Source organism: Borostomias antarcticus, assembly GCF_949987555.1.
Source record: "Borostomias antarcticus genome assembly, chromosome: 27".
In the NCBI taxonomy this organism is placed as follows: domain Eukaryota; kingdom Metazoa; phylum Chordata; class Actinopteri; order Stomiiformes; family Stomiidae; genus Borostomias; species Borostomias antarcticus.
This window is the reverse complement of record NC_140260.1, coordinates 2,800,353-2,815,356: the sequence shown is the minus strand read 5'-3', so window position 1 is coordinate 2,815,356 and position 15,004 is coordinate 2,800,353. Positions and strand designations below refer to the sequence as shown.

The following is a 15,004-nucleotide window of genomic DNA, read 5'->3' as shown; positions in this document are numbered from 1 at the left end:
CTCATGAATGAATTACAGCCAAGGTTAGGACAAAATATTGTTTATTCTAATTTAACTGACCCTTTTCTTATGCCCCCCTGTGACAGAAAAGAGAGCAGCTCTACTGGACCGACCAAGTTCGAGGTCCAGATCGTGGCGCAGTTTGACAACCACAACTCCCAGGTGTGGCGTGTGAGCTGGAACATCACCAGCACCCTCCTGGCCTCCTCTGGGGACGACGGCTGCGTGCGCCTGTGGAAAGGTCAGGAGGTCATTCAGCGTCTACAGTGCCTTGATCACGTAGGCAGGAGAGGACCTGGTCCACTTACAAGCCCCAAAATCACATCTGACCATTTGCTTGGAAAGTTTGGACGTCAGTTTCTAATTTGGCAAGAATAAGTAAAACATATTTTTATTTGTCATATATACACATGCCTCTGCTTTTGAGGGGGAGGGAGGACTTTGCTGCCTGCCTCTGTGAAATGCAGCAATCTGAAGACTACTGCTGCATGTCATCTTGTATATTGTAGAATATAGAAGAAATCAGAGGCACGAAAGAAGATACATTTTAAAAAGCTTTTAATCTCAATTGGCTATTCAATCATAGTGCTGTAGCAATTTGAAACAAATTGTCTAGATGTGTTTCAGCCAAGGTGAGGTTGGTAAGGTGTTGGGCCACTAGGAGCTGCCAGAACAGCTTCAGTGCTCCTGGCATAAGCCCTCCAAGTCTCTGGAGCTCTGCTGTAGGGATAGTGCTCCTGGTATAGACCCTCCAAGTCTCTGGAGCTCTGCTGTAGGGATAGTGCTCCTGGTATAGACCCTCCAAGTCTCTGGAGCTCTGCTGTAGGGATAGTGCTCCTGGTATAGACCCTCCAAGTCTCTGGAGCTCTGCTGTAGGGATAGTGCTCCTGGTATAGACCCTCCAAGTCTCTGGAGCTCTGCTGTAGGGATAGTGCTCCTGGTATAGACCCTCCAAGTCTCTGGAGCTCTGCTGTAGGGATAGTGCTCCTGGTATAGGCCCTCCAAGTCTCTGGAGCTCTGCTGTAGGGATAGTGCTCCTGGTATAGACCCTCCAAGTCTCTGGAGCTCTGCTGTAGGGATAGTGCTCCTGGTATAGACCCTCCAAGTCTCTGGAGCTCTGCTGTAGGGAAGGCGCACCATTCTTCCAAAAGACATCTGGTGTTTTGATGATGGTGGTAGAGAGCGTTGTTTAAAATCTCTCATAGGTGTTCAATTGGGTTCAGATCTGGCAACTGAAACGGCCATAGCATATGATCATTTTTAAACAAAGGTTAAGTAAAAAATTAAATAACAATTCTACTCATCCATTGAGCAGCCCCTCTTGCCCCGTGGATGGGGTGAGCCGGTCTGATCACATCCTGCCCTGACCTCATCCCCTGCCCAAGAGCTGCACTGCTGCTCTTTCCTTACTCATCACAATAATACACCAGCATCGTGGTCATTGAGCACTTTCATCAAAAGTGGTAGAGGGACCAGCACTCACAGATTCCAAAGGATGGATGCTTTATTGCTTCACAGAAACATGCAAGACAGGCAGGACGAACGTTTCAGCCTCATGGCTATCTTCAGCGTATGCGTCATTGAGCACTTTCGACCACAACTTCCTATTTACTGACGCCTTTTCCATAGATATAGATAGATACATGATAGGAAATTAATCTTAATTGTATCCTACAGTGCACCTGTATGAAATCATCTGCATTCGTTATGCTTCTCCACTAGGGTTGCCATGGTTATCGGTGTTACTGGAGTCCGGGCATACACCGGTCATACACTGTTGCATTACTTGCCAGCCGTCGTGTTGCTTTTTGAAAATCCAATCTTTGTGCTACAAAGCATTGAGTGGAACTTGGTCAGAGTTCAAAAATAATTTTCTTCGAATGGTAAATGGACTGCACTTATATAGCGCTTTCCACCTTAGCGGCACTCAAAGCGCTTTACAATGGCCTCTCATTCACCCATTCACACACACATTCACACACCAATGGCGGCAGCTGCCATGCAAGGTGCTAACCTGCTCATTGGGAGCAATTTGGGGTTAGGTGTCTTGCTCAAGGACACTTCGACATGTGGACGGTCGGAGCTGGGATTCGAACCACTGACCCTTCGATCATTGAACGACCCGTTCTACCAACTGAGCTACAGCCGCCCCTGGAACTCAATTTAATCCAAACCAAAGTGGTTCATAGCCATTAATGTCCAGTTGTTGCCCCACGACAGAGGTGGCCCTCCTCACCAGTTTGTTCAGCTTGTATTTCTCCCCAGACCTGGTGCTGCCGACTCAACAGGCCACGGCAAAGAACAGTGTGCTGGCTACCACAGACTGGTAGAATATCCGCAGCAGCCTGCTACACACATCAAATAACTTAAGCTTCCTAAGGAAGAGCAGTGCTCTGTCCTTTCCGGTAGAGGGCCTCCACATTGTCCTGCCAGTCCAGTTTATTGAGTCCACCATCTTACTTTCCTCCCTCTGGATGATCATAGGGGTTGGGGGCCTCTTGTTCCTTTTGAAGTCCACCACCAGCTCCTTGGTTTTGCTGATGTTGTGTTGGAGCTGGTTTTCCTCAGACAATCTGACGAATCTCCTGACCACATCTCTGGACTTTGCCTCTATGTCTTCGCTGATGCAGCCCACGATAAAGGAGTCATCTAAGAACTTATGGAGGTGGCACGCTCCAGGGTTGTGGCTGAAGTCGGAGGTGTAGAGGGTGAACAGAAAAGGTGACAGGACTGTTCCTTGGGGGGCAACAGTGTTGCTTATCACCACGTCGGACAGGTAGCCTTGCAGATGGACATACTGTGGCCTGCCGGTGAGGTAGTTTGATCCAGGACACCGTGTCGAGGCCTACCTGCATAGCTGGAAGCTTCTCTGGGAGCCAGAGGGCACTGGAAAAGTCAAAGAACATGACTCTCACTGTGCTTCCTGGCTTCTCCAGGTGTGAGTCACCTACCCCACCCACCACCGGGCCTCGTTCAGGCCCTAGCGGCAGCACCAGCCCACCCACCACCGGGCCTCGTTCAGGCCCTAGCTAGCGGCAGCACCAGCCCACCCACCACCGGGCCTCGTTCAGGCCCTAGCTAGCGGCAGCACCAGCCCACCCACCACCGGGCCTCGTTCAGGCCCTAGCTAGCGGCAGCACCAGCCCACCCACCACCGGGCCTCGTTCAGGCCCTAGCTAGCGGCAGCACCAGCCCACCCACCACACGACCCTCCCCCTTCTATCCCCAGCTCCTGCTGGTCCATGGCCCCTCCCCACCCTACCCCTTTTCCCAGCTGGTCCACGGCCCCTCCCCCTCCTACCCCTAGTCCCTGCTGGTCCATGGCCCCTCCCCCTCCTACCCCCAGTCCCTGCTGGTCCATGGCCCCTCCCCCTCCTACACCCAGTCCCTGCTGGTCCATGGCCCCTACCCCCAATCCCCCTACCCCCTGGTCCATAGGCCCCTTCCCACTCTCCCCACTCAACCCACTCGACCTAGATGCACACACTGCAGACCTGGTCGGAACTTTCAATATTCTCAACCCATAAACTACACAAGTATTCGCTCTTTCAGGTCCACCAAGCCACGCCCTCCCCGCGCTGTCACTCACTGTCAATCACCGTGTTCTGTCATCTCTTCCCAAAGCCACTATCAATGCATCACTTGACTTGACTTAAACTGGCCCTTCTCAATGTCAGATATCTTACCACCAAAGCCCTACTGATTTCTGAGCTAATTTCTGACAGAGACCTTGACTTTCTATGCCTCTCTGAGACCTGGCAACAGCCCAATGATTTCTCCCAACTTAATGAAGCTACCCCACCTGGCTATTACTACACGTGCAAACCCCGTCCTGCTGGTAGGGGGGGAGGGGGTCTTGCTGTGCTGCATCGTGCCAACATAAGTCACCTCTGTCACTGTTCCCCATCACTCCTCTTTTGAATGTTTAGCCCTAAAACTCACTGAACCCATCATGATCGTCACTATCTACAGACCACCTAAGCCCTCTGCTGTTTTTCTCACAGATTTTTCATCATTATTAACATATGTTTGTGCAATGTCCCCATCTGTCCTCCTCACCAGTGACTTTAACATTCATGTCGATGATCATTCCAATGTCTTTGCTCATGATTTCACTTCACTCCTTGACTGACTGGGTATTACTCAACATGTTAATTTCCCAACCCATAACAAAGGTCACTCTGCTGCACTGGTATCTCCCCCTGCAACCTCACTGGCACTGAGTTCCCCATTTCTGACCATAAAGTTGTGCTGTTTGAGATCAAGGCTGCCCCATCAAAATCTAAGGAGCAACGGTCTATCACCTTCCGGAACATTAAAAACATTGACCCCACAGACCTCACCGCCCTCACTAACTCCTACCCCAGCCCTCCCCCTCCCCCTTCCCCTCCCCCGCTGACCTGGTGAATCACTACAACGCCTGTCTCTCCTCCTCCCTTGATTCCCTCGCACCCCTGAATAAACCTGCATAGTCTCCTTCGCTCACACCGCACCCTGTTATACTGCTGAGCTGCGCCAGTTAAAGGCCACTGGCCGCCGACTGGAGCGGCTCCACAAACGGACCGGATTCTCTGTGCATATCCAAATGTATTCCGACCATCTTCATCACTACAAGTCCGTCCTCTCCTCTGCCAAATCAACCTACTACTCCAACCTCATCTACACCGGTCACGGCAACTCTAGAGTCCTCTTCTCAACTGTCAGCCACCTACTCGAGCCCCCCAGCACCCTCCCTTTATCTCCCCTGACCTCTGCAACAACTTCCTACAATTCTTCCTCACCAAAATCAACACCATCCACCAACAGCTGGCTGCGTCACTCACCTCCCCTGAGGACCCCACCTGGATGGCCAAGCCAGCCCAACCACCCATCACCTCCCTTTCCAACTTCACCCCTGTTTCGGACTCCACCATCTCTGAACTCCTCCGCAAAGTCAAATCAACCACCTGCCAGCTTGATCCCCTCCCCACCACACTGCTTAAAGCCTGTCTTCCATCGATCACCCCCACCATCACACAACTAATTAACTCCTCCCTTAACTCCGGCATTGAACCCCCCTCCCTCAAACTGGCCGCCATTACACCCATTCTCAAAAAAACCAGTTCTGACCCATCTGACCTTAAAGGAGTAGTAAAGGGAAAAATCATGTTTAGCCCTGTTTTAAGGTTACTTATGATCATATACAATGGTTCAGATCAAAAAGCGCTTCTTGTCTTTGAAATCGAGAGTTTAACATGTTTTTGAATGATTTTTCAAGGTGCCCACCCACATCCATTGTATGACTTAAACGGTGGTAGAGCAATTATCAACTTTCTCAAAAGTGCTAGTTTTGTCAACGTTTTGATCTGAACCATTGTATATGATCATAAGTAACCTTAAAACAGGGCTAAACATGATTTTTCCCTTTACTACTCCTTTAACAACTACAGGCCCATTTCCAACCTCCCATTCATCTCCAAGATCCTTGAGAGGGTGGTTGCGTCCCACCTCGACACCAACAACATTCACGAACCCTTCCAATCTGGCTTGGAGCTGTTCACAGCACCGAAACCACCCTGGTTAAAATCACTAACGACCTACTCCGTGCGGCTGACTCCGGATCACTCACCATCCTCATCCTCCTTGACCTCAGTGCTGCTTTTGACACCATCTCTCACCCACTGCTCCTGGAACGCCTGGCTGGCACTGGGATCACTGGTGTTGCACTGTCCTGGTTTTCACCCTATCTCACCAACAGAGAACAATTTGTCCAGCTGAAGAACCACAGGTCAGGGTGCTCCGCTGTTTCACTGAGTGTCCCACAGGGGTCGGTGTTGGGTCCCCTCTTATTCATCATCTACCATCTACTACCTCCAGGACATTAGGAGCGGGATGGGCAGGAACTAAAGCTCAACAGTAGCAAAACCGAGGTCCTGCTCATCGGCTCCAAAAACACCCTCACTAAAGCCCATAACCTCCCACCCCCTAACATCACCATTAACGGATTCCATGTCCCCCTCTCTACCCAAGTCAAAAGCCTCGGCGTCATGCTGGACAGCACTCTCTCCTTCGAACCCCATATCAAGAATACCACCCAGACTGCCTTCTTCCATCTCTGCTACATCTCACGACTCCGCCCATCCCTATCCCAGTCCAACACTGAAGTCCTGGTCAACGCATTCCTCACTTCCCGCATCGACTACTGCAACGGAATGCGTGGACCAGGACTCCCCTCACCGGTCTCCCCACCAAACTGCTCAACAGACTCCAAATCATCCATCATCCGAACACATCACCCCCATTCTCAGCCAGCTACACTGGCTCCCAGTCAAATTCCTTATCGACTACAAAATCCTCCTGCTTACCTACAAGGCCCTCCATAACCTCACCCAATGGGGCAGCATGTAGCTCAGGAGGTAGAGCGGCTGGCTGGGGATCGCAAGGTCCCTGGTTCGATCCCAGCTCCTGGCGTTGTGCCGAAGTGTCCTTGAGTAAGACACTGAACCCCAAAATTGCTCACGTGCGGCACGGTGTCGCCTCACAGCAAGACGGTCTCCGGTTCTTTCTGTGTGGAGTTTGCATGTTCTCCCTGTGTTCGCAAGGGTTTCCCCCATAAAGAACCCAATATGAAAAACGTGGCGGGGGCGGACAGGAGCGTCCCCTGCACGCTGCCTGCATGTCTGCTCCCAGCTGCACTTGGGGGCAGGATGTTGGGATGGGTTAAGCACAGAGAATAATTTCATCTCCACATCTCCTGTGTTGTATGACAAATAAAGATTCTACATTCTACATTCCTACCTCTCCGATCTCGTCCATGAGTACACTCCCTCCTGCTCCTTGCGCTCATCCTCTTCCGGGCTCCTATCCACCCCCACCTCACGCCTCAGCACCATGGGTGCAAGGGCCTTCAGCTGCGCCGCCCCCAAGCTTTGGAACCCCCCACCCCACCCTCCTGCGCCAGTTTGACCCAATGGACTCACTTGCCTCATTCAAATCCCACCTCAAAACCCACCTCTTCAAACTGGCCTATTCACTGTAACTGCACCCCACTGTTATGTATTTTCCCAACGGTTCACTGCGTTCACTCTCCTTCACTGTACTGTTCTTACGTATTTAACTTGTCCTGTCAATTCTTCTAATGTCCTGTCAATTATTTTATTGTATATTATATGTATATTTACTGTATTTGATATGTCTATTTTATGTATTATTACTGTATTGTATTCTTATCTGCCCATGAACGATGTCCTTGGGTGTCTTGAAAGGCGTCTTTTAAATAAAATCTATTATTATTATTATTTTTGAGTGGCTCTGTGGAGTAGGTAGATCATGGCGTCATCCACACGGCAAATCAGATTTTGCAATATTGCTTACACCTGTGATATCCTTCTTCACAATAACACAGGTGATGTGATGTTGATCTTCTTTTTCGGCAGCCAACTACATGGATAACTGGAAGTGTACTGGCATCCTGAAAGGGGATGGAAGCCCGGTGAACGGGTCTTCAGGTCAGCCCAACACCATGACGACAGTGGTGGGCTCCACCGGTCAGACTGCTCACAATGCTCTCAACGGGACTGCAACAGGAAGGTAGGTGGTGAGGTGCCTAGGAGGCCACGCCCCCCACCTGCCAGAGGTGCTGACTCACACTGCCTCTGTCTGGGACGGCTCCACTGACACACTGGGCCAACTGATCACGGCTGCACTCATGCAAAGAGCTTGGCTTCTTCCAGCAATGGGCCCACACAGGCCTGCTCCTGTTGTTTTAGAATGTGTCCTACTCAGTTTGAGTGTCTGTATGTTACAGCAGTCGTTTTGAATAGAATTGTGTAATATCAGTGCTAATTAGGAAATAATTTGTTTTCCTTAGGGATAATCAGTAATTTTACATTGATGCTATGCTTTTTGCATTGTTGAGTAACTATTAATATATTAATATACTGCACAGTCATTGCCAAACTCTTTCCCTAGCTGAGGAACAGCTGTAGTGGAATATGATAGTTTTATTAACATGTTGATGTGTTTACTGTTTTGATAATACAGCTGATTTGGTTTCCCAAAACCTTTGTAGTACTTCTGTTATAATTGACACTACAAGCTGTCCATTGTGAGTCTATGGAGTTTTCCCAAAGGCTGGTTCTCACAAATAATGCTAAATATCCCAATAACCCATTGGTTTGTGGCTGTACTGTATTTTCCATGGCTTATGTGGATCAGTCTGTATGGCTTCCTGTTTTATTCTAGTGATTTCATAGTCATAGCGTGTAAAACCTTAAGTACTTAGTATGATTTGTATATGAATACATGTGTCTGAGTGAAATCACACCTTATATGTACATTTACTGCTACAGAAGTTTGCTTGCATAATTATCCATCGGAAACATATATTGGGTACAATATTGGAGTGATGTTGTGTTGCACACAGGAATGGCAGGAGAACTCCTTTTGCCCCTCCCCCGCGACGCCTGACATCACCAAAGACACAGCATCACCCTACATATTACTAATCACTCTGACATCACCCTTCTTATTACTAATCACTCTGACATCACCCTTTATATTACTAATCACTCTGACATCACTCTTATTACTAACCACTCTGACATCATCACTCTGACATCATCACCCTTCATATTACTAATCACTCTGACATCACCCTTTATATTACTAATCACTCTGACATCACTCTTATTACTAACCACTCTGACATCATCACTCTGACATCATCACCCTTCATATTACTAATCACTCTGACATCACCCTTTTTATTACTAATCACTCTGACATCATCACCCTTCTTATTACTCATGACTGACATCATCACCCTTCTTATTGTAATAAGCCTTGGGTTCACTTAGCTAAGACATTCTCTGCATGGAGTAAGGGTCAGGTTACACCGGTCAGGTCCGGGTCAGAGCTCATTCAGAACCACGACAGCAGACAACACCATAGCAAAAATAGGGGCACTTTATTACAATGAAGTTCATTGGAAGAGGATATCAGGATACGTTAGGGGTCGGCTGTAGCTCAGTTGGTAGAGCGGGTCGTTCAGTGATCGAAGGGTCAGCGGTTCAAATCCCAGCTCCGACTGTCCACATGTTGAAGTGTCCTTGAGCAAGACACCTAACCCCAAATTTGCTCCCAATGAGCAGGTTAGCACCTTGCATGGCAGCTGCCGCCATTGGTGTGTGAATGTGTGTGTGAATGGGTGAATGAGAGGCCATTGTAAAGCGCTTTGAGTGCCGCTAAGGTGGAAAAGCGCTATATAAGTGCCGTCCATTTACCATTTACGTGGCGAGCGGGCCAATCTAATACACTCCCCCGCTCAAACAGTCCATACCATAGCTACTGTATAGCCCACCCCACGTTACGGACCATACCCACCCCGCACACATGGGCACACCTAGGCCAATCAGTAGGCTACACACGTGACCACTATACACACATCATCAGAGCACACAGCATGCATAAAACGGTCCCTACGGGACGTAATAGGACACACGTCGACCACTACAAACAGCACCCTAACATCAGGCACACAAACGGGGGCGTACTAATTAAATGGATGGGACTGGGCTGCATAAAACCAACAAGCTAACACTCGCCCGCCCTACACAGTGCCCGGATAACCTGCTGTTTAAAATGTAACTATACAAAGGACAGTAAACAAAAAGAAGCTAGACAGTAACACATTATGCTTGCGGTTAAAAGGCACTTAGCTCCCCCGGAACATCTCCACCTGGCTGACTGTCTTCGCCGCCGGCCGCCCTAAATGATGACGAACGGCACCCACCCCCCTTCCCGTGAGTGAAAAAGTCTGTCGCTAGTTTCGCATTACTTGCCCACCAAGTAGGCTCCATAACACTCCGCTCCCCGCCTTTTTTTTGGCTGCCCGTTCGGCTCTGGTCTTATAGTCTCCCCCCCCAGAAATCAAGTCCAGCCGTGGGTAATTAGCCAGCCTCTGTCAACAGCAGTCCAATTAGTGAACCCCCAGGTTCACTACATTATTACTAATCACTCTGACATCACCCTTCATATTACTAATCACTCTGACATCACCCTTCATATTACTAATCACTCTGACATCACCCTTCATATTACTAATCACTCTGACATCATCACTCTTCTTATTACTAACCACTCTGACATCATCACTCTGACATCATCACCCTTCATATTACTAATCACTCTGACATCATCACCCTTCTTATTACTAATCACTCTGACATCATCACCCTTCTTATTACTAATCACTCTGACATCATCACCCTTCTTATTACTAATCACTCTGACATCATCACTCTGACATCATCACCCTTCTTATTACTAATCACTCTGACATCATCACCCTTCTTATTACTAATCACTCTGACATCATCACCCTTCTTATTACTAATCACTCTGACATCATCACCCTTCTTATTACTAATCACTCTGACATCATCACTCTGACATCATCACCCTTCTTATTACTAATCACTCTGACATCATCACTCTGACATCATCACCCTTCATATTACTAATCACTCTGACATCACCCTTCATATTACTAATCACTCTGACATCATCACCCTTCTTATTACTAATCACTCTGACATCATCACCCTTCTTATTACTAATCACTCTGACATCATCACCCTTCTTATTACTAATCACTCTGACATCATCACCCTTCTTATTACTAATCACTCTGACATCATCACCCTTCTTATTACTAACCACTCTGACATCATCACTCTGACATCATCACCCTTCTTATTACTAATCACTCTGACATCATCACCCTTCTTATTACTAATCACTCTGACATCATCACTCTGACATCATCACCCTTCTTATTACTAACCACTCTGACATCATCACTCTGACATCATCACCCTTCATATTACTAATCACTCTGACATCACCCTTCATATTACTAATCACTCTGACATCACCCTTCATATTACTAATCACTCTGACATCATCACCCTTCTTATTACTAATCACTCTGACATCATCACCCTTCTTATTACTAATCACTCTGACATCATCACCCTTCATATTACTAATCACTCTGACATCATCACCCTTCTTATTACTAATCACTCTGACATCATCACCCTTCTTATTACTAATCACTCTGACATCATCACTCTGACATCATCACCCTTCTTATTACTGATGACTGACATCATCACCCTTCTTATTACTAATGACTCTGACATCATCACCCTTCTTATTACTAATGACTCTGACACCTTCCTGCTCTCCTGCAGCATGAGCTGCCGTTGGCTGTCTTGTTCCATGATTGGCTGGTGAGCTTGGAAGTGGTTGAATATTAGTGTTGATTGAAATAACAGCATGTTGTGTACAGTTTAAATCATGTTCATTGTTCTTAATGAAAATGAGTTGGTTCAGGGGTATGGAAGGATGTATGGAGACTGGAGACTTTCATGCTGTATTTCATTTACATGCATTACATTTTCATACAATTAGGTCGGTTTCACTGTTTAATTTACCTGAAACAGATATGTCCTCTGTACTGCTCATCTCTGCTGAGTTCTGCTCCGCACCACAGCCTTTTTCCACTCCCCCTTTCTTTTAATTTTTCATATCTCTCTTTCCGTTCTTTTCTTTGTATTCCCATCATTGTCTGTCCTCTCCTGTCCTCTGTGGTTACTGTTTGTATTGTCTCAGGTATTTCTTTCCTCCCCTGGACCCCCCTAGAGCTGGGTCCAGGTACGAACAGCTCCTGCCTCCCTCCTCCCCCCTAGAGCTGGGTCCAGGTACGAACAGCTCCTGCCTCCCTCCTCCCCCCTAGAGCTGGGTCCAGGTACGAACAGCTCCTGCCTCCCTCCTCCCCCCTAGAGCTGGGTCCAGGTACGAACAGCTCCTGCCTCCCTCCTCCCCCCTAGAGCTGGGTCCAGGTACGAACAGCTCCTGCCTCCCTCCTCCCCCCTAGAGCTGGGTCCAGGTACGAACAGCTCCTGCCTCCCTCCTCCCCCCTAGAGCTGGGTCCAGGTACGAACAGCTCCTGCCTCCCTCCTCCCCCCTAGAGCTGGGTCCAGGTACGAACAGCTCCTGCCTCCCTCCTCCCCCCTAGAGCTGGGTCCAGGTACGAACAGCTCCTGCCTCCCTCCTCCCTCATAGAGCACTGTGAAGCTGAGGCCAGTCAGCCTCCACAGCCTCAGGCCCCTCTACACAGGCTGTACTCCTCTCGAGCTCCCCTCCCTTTACCAGACAACCAGGGACAGTAATGTGCTTTTCATTTGGCTCATTCCGCACATGCCTGACTTAGGAGCTCCGCATAATTTTGAAGCTAACTCATGTCGCTTAGTGCCATTCGTTTAATGATGTCATCCTATAAGAACTGCAATATTGGTGACATGTCTTGTGTTTTTATATGTTTATTTTCTGGATAATGTCAGTGGAGTTGATGTTGAGTTGACCTGAAAGGAATAAATTGCAATTTGAAAGTAATGGTTGTCATTGCCTTCTTTCTTCATGGTCACAGCACCATTGTGGACCATTTTAGACCATTAAGGTCATCATACAGGAATAACAGTGTCTTGGCAATAAAATACTTTGTAGTAAAGCCTTCAGCCTGTAACGTGAGTTCTGTATGGAAGCTACTGCAGTGGGACACGTCGCTGCGTTCTCCAGTCAAGATGAGTAGGCCTACCATAAGAAATCTCCCAACAGTCTTGTTTACCAGCAGAGGTGGAAAACAGATGATCTTTTTACTGATTTCAAGGGTAAACCACAACATCTGGTGGCTGGAACATAATATTTGTAATGAAGGATTTGAGTGTGATTGGTGTTAGAATGGGAGGCCCGGGGTATATTTGATATCACATAACCAAACAGCGTCCGATGTGCCATGGAAACATCACCACCTAAAGGCAAGCATATGTCATCAGTGTGTAAAGCTTTATTCGAGTGTGCAGGGGAGAACAACTGCGCATGCGTGCTGGAGCAAGCGGGGAAGCTTTATTTCGTATCTTAAAAAAAATAAAAATAATATTGACAAATATTCACATAATTATTACAAATAACAGTATATCAAGATAAAGTGCAGTTACAGAACTGGCATCAATATATCACAATTACGGGAAAATAAAATTAAAACAAAAAAGGCTCGAGGTAATTTTAGGCTATTGCATAACTATCACAAAGTTTTCTGGTTTTAATAGCTTTGGGGTTCATACATTGCTTTAAATTATCTAAATAAGATATCAATAAGGCTTTAAATACAACCGACACTGGTCAGCACATTTTTCACAGTGAATATGAAACTTAGCTATGATTAATAGCAGATTGATAACATACATTTTGTCTAGATTAATTTTATCAGATATCAAAAGACCAAATAGTACATGCTGAATATTTAATTTAACAGGAGTCAACTTTGGTATTTATGAAATTATTGAAGTCCACCCAAAAGACCTGAGAATAAATACAGTCCCAAAATAAGTGAGATATTGTTTCCTCTCCATTACCACAAAACAAACAAGATGTATCAATATCTATTTTATACATTATAAGGTTGGTCTTGACAGACAGGATAACATCTATGAAGTAACTTGAATGTGACCTCTCGCACCTTATTTGTTATAAGGAATTTTCTTGACAAGACCCAAGTGCTTTTCCAATCTATGTCATTATACAAGTTATTCCAATAGAAAACTGCTGCAGGTTTGACAATATCTCTCTGAATAATAGACCTAACACATGCATAATGAAGAGCAGCTCAAGCTGTCAGTTGGCAGTTGGAATTTGGGGACACAGGCAGGCTCTCTTAAAGGTACAGGCACCGTTTTATGACACTGGTAGCATTCCTTCTGTCCTTCCTTCCTTCCATCCTTCCTTCCTTCCTAGCTTCCTTCCTACCTTCCTTCCTACCTTCCTTATATTCAAAGAAATATTCAGAATGACACTTTCAGGCTGTAAACTCATATTAATACCTTTTAGAGTCTTTCAGCTATTGAACTCAAAACTATGAGTTATGATGAGTGGTCTAATCTATTTTTGAGTGTAGTACTAGCAGTACTTATAACAAACACCTACTGCTTTTCACTGCTACTGCTTCTCACCTCAACTTCCATACAACACCTCCACAGCTACTGCTCCGCCCGGGGTGGGCTATAGACACATGGTCTCCAATGAGGGGTGCATGGGGATGGCCTGGCACTCACTGACCTGCCCCCCACAACCTCTGACCTGAGGGGGCGGAGTCTCGCCACCACGCCACTATCCACACCACGGTCCCCACATCTCAGCCCCAGAGTGGCCTTTGTCACAATCTCTACTGTTTATCAAGTCACTGAATCACCGCTCCCTGTCACCCCTCGCTCATTCAAGCCACAACTACGGTATTAGTTTTCCTCCAAGAGGGGACATAGTCTACCCCCGCCCAAAGAATGTCTGGAAATTGACGCTGGATTTTAAGTTGTATTTATATTCGATACCAGTCCTTTTTATTGAACAATTTAACCAGAAACATATTTTATCTCGTTAATAATGGCTACATCTACATCTCCAGCACGTCTGTCAAACGAACAGAGAAAAGCAGTATGGAATAAAGCATTTGACATTAAACCAGCCAGCACTAAACCCAAGGCAAAAGTTGGTTCAGCTCAACATCAAAAGCCAAAACTCCATCAATCCAAACTTAAACTTTTGGCCACCCTGACAGAACCCCATTAAGATAGGAATGGCATGGGAAATGAATCAGACGTGGAACAACCATTAAGCACCCCTGACCAAACATCACGTATCCAGGGGTTGAACGATGGCAAAAAATCAGAGGAGATTCTGAAAATTATTTTCGGGTCAATTCAATCTCTATTCAAAGACCTCAGTTCACATATCCAAAAAACACCGCTAGCACAATTTGTGCCTGAACTACAAAATACGTTAACTAAAATGACCAATGTAATGCTTCATGAAAACCCAGCCCCAGTCGCAATCAATAGCGACAAAACCTATGCCGAAGCTGCAGCATCTGACAGCGAAGAATTCATAATGGTATCCAATCCAAAGA

At 46.8% G+C, this 15,004-nt stretch overlaps 1 protein-coding gene across 1 annotated transcript in view; it reads left to right on the top strand.

Moving 5' to 3' along the window:
- Window positions 1-10,098, top strand: part of LOC311326448 (nucleoporin SEH1-like) — a 33,839-nt gene extending 23,741 nt beyond the window's left edge. The window contains exons 7-8 of the mRNA XM_084459341.1: window positions 87-241; window positions 7,416-10,098. Of these exons, the coding sequence (XP_084315467.1) occupies window positions 87-241; window positions 7,416-7,573 (313 nt within the window). The 3' untranslated portion in view covers window positions 7,574-10,098. The remainder of the gene's footprint in view (window positions 1-86; window positions 242-7,415) is intronic.
- Window positions 10,099-15,004: the final 4,906 nt, after the last annotated feature.